General features: G+C 39.5%; 2 protein-coding genes across 3 annotated transcripts in view; both read right to left on the bottom strand.

Moving 5' to 3' along the window:
• Positions 1 to 2,369, bottom strand: part of LOC138040898 (uncharacterized) — a 27,129-nt gene extending 24,760 nt beyond the window's left edge. The window contains exon 1 of one of the 2 annotated variants that reach the window (XM_068886610.1): positions 1,930 to 2,369. In XM_068886610.1, the coding sequence (XP_068742711.1) occupies positions 1,930 to 2,027 (98 nt within the window). In that variant the 5' untranslated portion in view covers positions 2,028 to 2,369. The remainder of the gene's footprint in view (positions 1 to 1,929) is intronic. The other variant, XM_068886612.1, reaches the window with a different exon arrangement.
• Positions 2,370 to 4,001: 1,632 nt separating this feature from the next.
• The window catches only part of LOC138040902 (COP9 signalosome complex subunit 4-like), an 8,737-nt gene continuing 2,738 nt past the window's right edge, over positions 4,002 to 10,000 (bottom strand). The window contains exons 5-10 of the mRNA XM_068886617.1: positions 8,627 to 8,777; positions 8,281 to 8,365; positions 7,953 to 8,038; positions 6,729 to 6,844; positions 5,042 to 5,126; positions 4,002 to 4,329 (exon numbers count right to left, since the gene is read on the bottom strand). Of these exons, the coding sequence (XP_068742718.1) occupies positions 4,196 to 4,329; positions 5,042 to 5,126; positions 6,729 to 6,844; positions 7,953 to 8,038; positions 8,281 to 8,365; positions 8,627 to 8,777 (657 nt within the window). The 3' untranslated portion in view covers positions 4,002 to 4,195. The remainder of the gene's footprint in view (positions 4,330 to 5,041; positions 5,127 to 6,728; positions 6,845 to 7,952; positions 8,039 to 8,280; positions 8,366 to 8,626; positions 8,778 to 10,000) is intronic.

Raw genomic sequence — 10,000 nt, 5'->3', positions numbered from 1 at the left:
ATTTTCAATAAAATAAAATAAAAGGATCTGTAGCAGCGATATAGTAAGAGATAAGATAGTTCCTACGCCATTGAACGAGTAACTTGACGGTTAATTAAAAACCGGAGTTCTTTTTTTACGCTTAAAAGGTTAGGTTTTAATGAATTCAAAGTAAACTGTTCCGCACTCAAGGAATGAGAATTGTAGAAAAGTCAGAAAAAGCCTTGGAACATGGAGTTGCTGCCACCGTAACAAAGACAAACCCAACCGACAAAATATCTGCGTTAAAGTCACATGGAATATCTTCACCATTTACCGGCTGCGGCACTAGAGATAATCGGGAGGGTGGCGGCGCATGGGGGTCGTATATTCCCCGGGGTCACTTAACTGAATCGCTATGTTAAGTAGATGCAAAGATACCTGATGTTGTTTCTCTTGAATCATCCCTTTTGGAATTTATTCTTGTGGCTGGCTCCATGACTGAAATTTCGCCGAACCGTCGCAAGATCAGTGAATTACTTTAAATTATTACCCTTAAATAAGGGCTTGGTGAAAACAGCGCTGATTGTTAAGCGTTCTATGGTCACTAGTTTTAATAACCCCTTCTTCTCACGCGAATTTGGAAGTTAACTGCTTGTTGGTGAATATTTTGGGTGGAAAAAAGCATAAACTAGTTGACCAGTACCAGACAGTTAAAAATGCGTACCAATTTAAATTCAATTAACAAATTCCTTGTGGGATTTAAAAAATTAAAAAAAGGCTTTTTCAACAGCCGAGCAATAAAATTTAACTTGAACGTAAATCATAAAACCTTACCGTTAAAAACAGTTTCGGTTCGAAACCTTGTTTAATCTATCGGAGTAACTTTGAAAAAATGAGTACGATAAAATAAAGCGAGGCCACGGTTCGAAAGTCTCGTTTTTCGGCTCTGCGTCTGTTGGCTGCCACCCGGCTGCGAAAGACAAGACTCCACATCTGAGACGGCGCCTAGAGTAAACCTTGGCTCGAGCTCTTTGCTTGTTTATTCGGGTTTCGGCTTTTACCACGCAAAGGTTTTTAATGCCACTTGTCGAGCACACTAAACAAACCGATTAGCGTGACTAGATTTAAAAATAACTTTAAGTACCGATAAATGATTGGCTCGTATTGTTAACACTCGAAAATTCATCGCCTGAAGACCGTACTTCCTTATTAATGACAAAAGGACAAATGACCTCATTTTTTTACTGACAGTTGATATTTATAGGATCGAATGGAAACGTGTCACAATTCGTCTTCTTTATCAACGAAAAAACCCTCCATATTCAGTTTCAACACTGCATTTCAATATACTCTAATACATTTCTTTTTTATAAGCTGTAGTAAAATTTAGCTTCTTCGTAGTACTCTATAAACACCCTCGCAGGTCGAAAGAAGATAGTTTATAGCGGCTTTGCCTCTGATGTTTATGAACCCGTCAATCAAACGTTATCTTGCTTTTCATGAATTCACCTATTTCACTAAAGCGATGGAAAGTTTTTTCAGCCGAACTTGAAGAGGAACCCCATCCCGCTCGAAGAGTTGCTATAACCAGCAGAAAAAGCGTATGCGTTCCGTTTATACCGCCGAAAAAACGAAATAATTTAATACGTCCCAAATTTTTCCCCGCAGACTATCGCGTCTTTGAAGCCTTAGAGCAAAAACAGTCTGCCAATTACCCACAAAACCTTGACCTCCAAAAGCTGTCAGGACTATCTTGAAATCCATGATTCTTATTTTAAGTACAACGACGAAGCAGAAAAACGCCAGATAAAATTAAAATTTTTCCTTGTTCATCGCTGTCTTGCTTTCCGTACAAACACTGATAGCCTTCTTCCATGCACTTGGCCGTAACAAATTTAACCCTCCTCTCCGCAAGGGATATTTCTAAGACTTTTGAAAGCGCTTATTTAACCTTAGCCATATTCTTACCAAGCTGATGTCCTTCCTTTCCGAGGCCCTGGAAATTGAATTTCAAGATCGTTTTCCTGCATTCTTCGTTTGCGATACGAAACTACTTGTTCCCACATTGGCAATCACGCGAATATGAACAGTTTCAGTCGGGAACAAAGCGAAAGCGTAATAAAATAATCACGTCCGAAACACACCGACGTTAAATTAATCTGAAATCCGAAATCACCAAAGTTCTCAATAGCGTGACCTTGAGTTATTCTTGGGATCGATCAACCACCCGCATTTCTGTCAAACACGCGACCTGTCTCATGCCAGGGGGTATGGGTGGGGAAAATGAAAACTTCAGCGATCGGTTCTTGTTTACCAACTTGGAAACGGGGTGAACTTTCTCGTTAAACGGTGAAGCATTTTCTTCAGTATATTATGGGAAGCCAGGGATGGCGACTGTTCGATAGCGCGAGGAGCGCGGAACAGGTCTACTTTCAGATAATTTTCTTTGTCCCACTCGTGCGTTCAAGTAAGATAGACAACACATGACACTTGTGGGCCAAGAATTTAAACCAATACTGACGTGTAATGAAAAGAGCTTATCTTAATAATAAATAAAACAAAATAAACACGAGACCACAACCAAGGAGAGTGGCAACCACGAGAGAAGGATCTAGAAAAAATAAAGAAGATTACAAATGACATATAGAAACTCTTAATTAAGAGAACAAAACATCTAAAATTAAGAACTATGATCTGGATTGTTAACCTGTCTCGTGTGACAGAAATAATATATTGATTAGCCAAAGATGGAGAGCAAAGCTAAGCAAAACAGAGTCACCACATAGAGGCATCTAACACGACACAAAGCAGGCTACCAATATTTTTTAATTAAGTGACTTGAAGTTCAAGGTCTTTCTTTTTGAAAACAAATATTTCGTCAACTTGTGGTAATACCTCACAGCCATCGACCTTCTCAGTTCAAAAAAAGGATCCAGACGATGCCAATTTTTACAGAACAGGTTTGTTGATGCTTGACACCTGCAACGAAATTTAATTTTTGGGGGTAATGCCTCCAGCAAGGCAATCGCTGAGGGCGATCCACTCACGCGATCAATAGACGAAAACAACCCAGTGGGTGTGGGGCAGGTGGCTTTGTGCTCTCAAGACCAGGCTCCAATGACACAATTGCTTTCCAGTCACGAAATGTTTGTATACCTGGGGAGAGGCCAAGGCCAAGATAAACCCTGCCCAAAAATAATGGTAATGATAAAATAAATTAACAAATAATAATGAAGTTAAAAAATAAAAAGAAAGGAAAAAAAGTCCCTTGCTTTACTCTTAAGGGTATGAAATTCCAAGAGATTCACTAACTTGCGAATTAAGGCCCCTTGTTTTTCGTTCACCTTGCACGTGAACCATGGGAACTAGCACCTGGCGAAACGAAATAAGGCTTGCTCACGCCTTTCAAATAAACATCGTGCTTTTAATTTGGCCCACACTATTTCATTCTGTTCAAGACAATTAAATTGGTCAATTAAAAAAAAAATAAAAAGAAAAGAAAAACCCTGGGGGATGAAAGTTGGGGTTTTACCCCGGTGTAAAAACCTGTGAAACTTTTTCTTTGTTTTGTGAGCTCGTGGTAGGGTTAGGTTATTGTTTGATGTTGTTTTGCTCTTTTGTTTTCCTTTGTGCTACGTCATCTGTGAGTTTCACAGGTTTTTCCACCGAGGATGAGCCGAAAAGTTGCATGTTCGAGAGTCTACCGTACTTTAGTCGCTATCATTTAACGAAGGGCCAGGAGAGCACTGTCCTCCCACCAATAAAGCCCGGGTCCGATTCTCAGAATTGGCGTCTCATGTGGGTTGAGTTTGTTGCTTCTCTACTCTTCTCCGCGAGGTTTTCCTCCGGGTACTGCGGTTTCCCCCGTTCCTCAAAAACTAATCTACGATTTGATATGAGTTGATCTGGTTTGATTTCCGTGCAGTGCTCCCAATTAGTGCCTCAAATACAGTTGAGAGAAATAGTTCACATAACATCATCAAAATTATAATAAATATATCGAGGTAAGTTAAAAATTTCGAATTTAACTTGACAGAAAATGACGTATATTTTCAACGTTTTATTTCCATTTCAATAACTGTATTCACAAGTCTTATCTTGACACAAATTGTTCTGGCTCTCTTTTTCTCGGGCTCAATAGCAGTGGAGAACGCGCCATTTTCTCTTCGACGCAGCGCTCATCAAACGAATCTGGTGTCATTAGTTCCACTAACAGCATCGATCAGCCGGTTCCTCATGATGTCATTTGTGATTCGGTGTACTTTGCTACCCATTCCGGGGCATGGATGTTGATTTTTTCGATCACATTGTTAACTTGGAAGCACAGGTTCTGTACTTGCCTGTCCCACGAAGGAAGCACCTCTTGAGCTGAAAATCAATGTACATGACCTTTATTGAAACACGATATATAGTATGAGGTATGAGCTTGCTGGGTTATTTGGGGATTAACTAAAATTATAGAAGATTACAAGTTAACGTTATTAGTCGCTATAACTTTGGCGGTAAGTTAAATGGTCGATATGCTACACTGTGCAATGCAAAAAAAGTTAAAACGAAAATGCCGCCCACAATTAAAATATGATTAAAATGACTACAAATACCATTCTAAGAGCAAAGATCAATATTAAAAAGGGCGTTGTCAAAATCACATGTTAATGAGGATATCGGAAAAAGGGAATTCGTCAAAATTTACAGAGCATCTTAACTTAGCCTTTAGGTTAGTTATTCTTGTTATAGAGGCATCCTTCGACATCACATTGTTCCACAATATCAAACTCTACAAGTTGTGGAATACTGTCCCTCAATACTGCATTACAGCGGCGGTTCGAATTCAAATCAATTCAAGCTTTCCCCCCTCTAGGCATGTTTAGACCTAACTGAAAAATATTAGTCGCTTTTTTTGACGTACTTACGATCTTCGCATACTACCGAAACAGACTAACCAACACCAAGGAATCAACGCAAAAGATCCAGGGGCAAAGTCAACACCAAACAGTTGCAAGATCACACACAGTCTAATGATGACGATGATGAAGTTTATTAAAAGTGTCAAGCTGAAGATGATCTGAAGATTGCTTACTTTCAAAATGGACAACTCCGTCGATCTGATCGATAGAACCAGACATGCGCCCTTCAGAAATCATCTGGGAGGCAATTCTTTCTGCCTAGAAGAAACAAAAACATTTGACGGAAGGAGAGTTTTTATCAACCCGGTCGATAGCCATCGTGCCACCACTTAAACTCGATAGCACAGGGTTATCAAGCTCGGATAACTGTCATCGTGCTATGATGTTTTGTCGAAACTGAGTCCCAGAATGAAATAAGATCCCAATGGGAGTGTTCACTCGAGTTGCTGACAGCTTGCTCGTCTGTGGCCACAAAAAGTTGATGGCGTTGAAATAACAGGAAGAACATAGGAAAAAAATTAACAAAACGGTGATGTTATCCTACTCCAGATGTAACCTCGGCTAACAGGGCTTAACTTTTGTGATGAGAACAAGCGTATGATTCAATACCACATGCAAGACATGCAAATCTGATTAAACTGCCTGTGGCATGCCATATAATTAATTTTAAAGGGGATGTGTCAAGAAATTTAGCCAAGGTCAGCTACTGGGAACTGACAACCAAATCAAGCCAAACGCAAGAATAACAACTTAAAACAATGAAGAAGATTTGAATAAATCCCCAAATACAAAAGGAGGCAGCAATGGGCAAAATTTAAGAAGATTAATATGGATTGCAATTCCGGTTTTTAAAAACTGTTTAGCCCAATAAAACGTTAATATTAATGACTAAATGGCTATTGAGGGTGACAATGCTATAGAGAGCTGAACTGTGGTGAGATTTCCTTGCTACATGCCTCACAACATGTAAACAAGACAAAAGGTTCATGGCTTGGTGAGCCAAAGTTTATGCGCTATTGGCAACCCTGTTTCAGGAAGGAATGGTTTTATGCATTCCTGTTGAACTTTAAATAAAATTATAATAAAGTAAAATCCTGGGAAGTGTCAGCTTGTAAACTGGAAGACTTACTATCAGCCCACTTGCCACTAAGTGTCATCTTCCCAAAACCAATTCGCTACCAGGGATCACATAGTGTAAATGAATGGCTTATGATTAGGCCTCTTTAATCTTAAATTGCATGAATTTTGTTCTCATCGATTTCCATAAGTTTGGAGCATATGAGTTGTATTCTCCATTGGCTGAGGACCAAAAGAAGTAGAAAATGTTTACTCACACAATGGGGTCTGGGTCCCTGGGGTCTGGGCCCAAGGGACCTTAAGTCATGTGATCAGTGTTTTTGTCAGTCTGCCATTATGGATTAAAATTTCACAGCCTCAGTTCCTCAGTTCCTACTCAACCCTCAATTATTATTTATCTGAGAACTTCACAGTATTGGTCCAAGGATATTCTTTACTAAGATTGTTAGTATTGTTAGTTTCACCCAATCTTACATAACATTTATGCTGCGTAGCTTTTCAGTAGTTACGCCTTTATTGTATACCATGCTAGGATGAGTTTGTTTGTGAAATAAAATAGCCAGTTTGCCACAGTCAGCTTGACAATAGCTCCCAGAGTTGTGTGAGTGAGAGCTCAATTTCCTTCAGTTTGGTTGCAAAAATTAATGCTAAACAGTCGCGAGTCCTGCAAGGTGGCTGTAATTACCTCTACTGCAGCAAGGAAAGGAGGAGAAGGGGGGGGGGGGGGGGTAGTACAAAATTAAATGTCAAAGATTAGCAAGAAAGGGCTCAACTCTCATTTACCTTTTGAGGTGGTATTTCTAACAAAGCTCCAAGTTCTTCAAAAGTAATGTTGTTGTACAGCTTACTGGCTGAAAGCAAGTTATGTTCTATCACAGCCCTATCAAGGATACTTGAACCTACACAAAATTAAAAGAGTACTATTAACCCACTGACCCCTGGGAGTGAGACTTAACAGATTTTACTCTGTCTAGTTAACACCAGACCACATTACTCGTCAACTGGGGGCGTCTGCAGGGCAAGGAAAGATTTCTGCCCATTCTCGTCACCACAGCCTCGGATCAACCAAAGGCTCTGGGAAACTCTGTGTCTGAGAACATGCGCCGTAGGGCTCCAAGAGCCAAAAATTGGCTATTTGAACCTTACGGTGCCTGCTCACTCCTTGTGCTAACATGAATGAACCATTTAGAGACGCTTTTGATTGCTTTTCACGAAAACCAATGAAAAGACACCTTGTTTCAGCGTTCCCCAGAGCTCTTCTCTCCCTCAGTCAAGCAAAGAGCTCTGGGGTTGAGATTGATTTCTGCCCAAAAAGACTGTGTCATGCACTTAACAGGGAGCTTTGGTAGCCAAAATGCCAAAAACAATGAAAAAATTGATAATTAAACATTACATTTAATCTGCAAAAAAAAACTATTGATGCACATGCTTTGCGTTAACTGAGTCAATAAAAACAACCAGTCCTACACGAAAGTCCTTAGTTGACTTGATAACATATTATTTTTTCAGGTTTATACATGTATGGTTAAATTAATGTTAAAAAACTGTGGTAGTTTTAGGATTTGGTTGGTGATAAAAATGTAGCACTGATTTTAGAGTTAATATGAGCAGTCTTGGAACCAACCACAATCGGCATCAAAATGAGTTGACAAATTGTGTCCGTACAGCAGTTTTTATGCATAAAGTAACAGGACTATTTATACCATCATGTGGTCTCCCCATTCAATGTTGCCTGTTTGTAGCCAAACATCACAGGAATTACAACACAACATTGTTTTGGGGGAGGGGGGCAAATTGGGTAGCCTAGAAAGGACAAAGAGTTAACAATGATGGAATAGGGGGTTGAAATGGTCAATGTGTCAACAAGTTTGTCACCGATTGTAGAACCTACATGTAAGGAAATTTTACATTATGGATCACTTCTTTGCCAATGAAAAGTCAAATTTCTGAATGTGGATATTACAAGGGGTGCCAGTGTAACTTGTAAAAAATGTGGTGAGCTTTTACCATCTGCAGTTGTTGCTTTCTGATGTGGCATCAACATATTGGCAAATTCAAGAAGCTCTGGCCCACGAATAATTCTGTCCAAATACCTAAAAAGAGTGCAAGATTGGAGGCAATCAATGAGCTAATATCAGCCCGACCATTTTTGCTGGGTAGGGAACGGGTAGTGGGGGTATGACCATTACCTCACACCATCTTAAAACCTGGAGGCTTCAGAATTCTGTTTGAGTTATTTATTCCAGCCTATGCACTGCTCTTCTCATCTTGCAGTTTACAAGCCTTAAAAAAAAGGAAATGACAACGGTGCAGATTTATAACAGGTTTAACTCACATTTTTTCCAAAATCCCATATGCAGGCAATTGTTGACACCGTTCATCTTTGAACAAGTTGGCTAGCATTCTTGATCTCTGTTGACCTATAACAGAAAAAGGTTTTTTTTAAGGGGGTTGTTAACCCATTTACTCCTGCATCGCCGCTCATTGACAAGAAAAATCATCTGGTACTGGACAGAGCAACATCTATTAAGTCTCTCTCTCAGGGGTCAATGGGTGAATAATTATAATGATAAAATAATATCAACAATAAAAGTTTACAAGAAAATAATATTATTCATAACTACAAACCAATAATAATTTATTGTAAAAATTAATGAAGACTGCGTGATTTGATCTCTTACCAGCCGAAGCAAGCATTGTGCAAATCAAAGCATGCTTTAATGCTGTCACTCTTTCTTCGTCATGAATTGCAGTTCTGTAGGACAGGTCAATGTATCGCTGCGCAGCTTCTATAAACTTTCGTCTGAAATCCAGGACTCGAGCATAGCAAACCTTAGAAGGATAATACAATAAATTCAACAGTTGGACCTAAACTAACAAAGCACCAGACACAACAAGTGAAAGACTACAGTAACTATCAACTCCGATCCAACTTTGTTATATTTAGCACACCCTTCTTCACAAGAGCTACCAACATGAACAAGGACAAGAAGTAGGGTTGCAGTTCATGTTAAACACTTTTTCTTCCAACCCTTGTACATTGTCATACCCTGTATTGCTTGAATTCATTAAAATTCAACAAAATGTCTTTGTTCCTTCAATTCTATTACTTTACAGTATGGAATCTGATGCACAGAAGTTTCAATGATCCAGATGAGACCAAGCTTGATACCTTGCCTAAAGATATATCTTGGCAGGTAGAGGCACAAGTTTAAAATTTTGTGCTTTTACCGCTAACTTAAAACCCACAAGGTTTCTCAGTGAGAAGGTTGTGCAAAAGATGGCGATTTTGGAAAAGTAACAGGGGAGGGCAGGGCTAGTGTAGTGGTGAGAGCACTCGCCTTCCACCAATGTGGCCCAGGATCGATTCCTGGATTCTACGCCATATGTGGGTTGAGTTTGATGGTTCTCTACTCTGCTCTGAGAGGTTTTTTCCTGGGTACTCCAGTTTTCCCCTCTCCTCAGAAACCAACATTTGCAGGCGTAGCTCAGTTGGCTAGTGCGCGGCTTTCGGAGCAAGGGGTCCCCAGTTCAATCCTCGGTGACTTCAATGTCTGTTTCCACTTTCCTCTGAGCCACGTAGCTATAGCTTTAAATATCCGTGAAACAGAGCACTGACAGAGGGAGGTGGGTAAAAGGCGCATCGTCGGCTTCCAGTGATACCAGTTTCATAACTGAAGGAACTACTGACGTTAAATAAATGGACTTTACATTTACTTTGGAATAGTAAAGAAAATATAATATGAATGCAAAGAGTAACCTGCCAACACAACAAAGTGGTGATTTTTGCCAGCAGCTATCTAGTTTTCAGGCCTATCAGAAGATAGGGTGTGATGAAAAAAATGCAAATTATGCAAAATTTGCAGGGCAGATTATATGATTAGAAAGGCCAATTATGCAATAAATAATGTAAATTATGCCATTTTTTATGAGCAATTTTAACTTTGTTTTATAAGGTTTCAGGGTAAGACAAACACTTCTTTGATGCCCTATAGACATTTAGAACCCTTGGAAGGGAACAGTAATTATGCATCTTGATCGACATTAGTTGGGAT

This window comes from Montipora capricornis, chromosome 3 (genome assembly GCF_036669925.1).
Source record: "Montipora capricornis isolate CH-2021 chromosome 3, ASM3666992v2, whole genome shotgun sequence".
NCBI lineage: Eukaryota > Metazoa > Cnidaria > Anthozoa > Scleractinia > Acroporidae > Montipora > Montipora capricornis.
The sequence above is the reverse complement of the archived record's forward strand: the minus strand, read 5'-3'. Positions and strand labels throughout refer to the sequence as shown.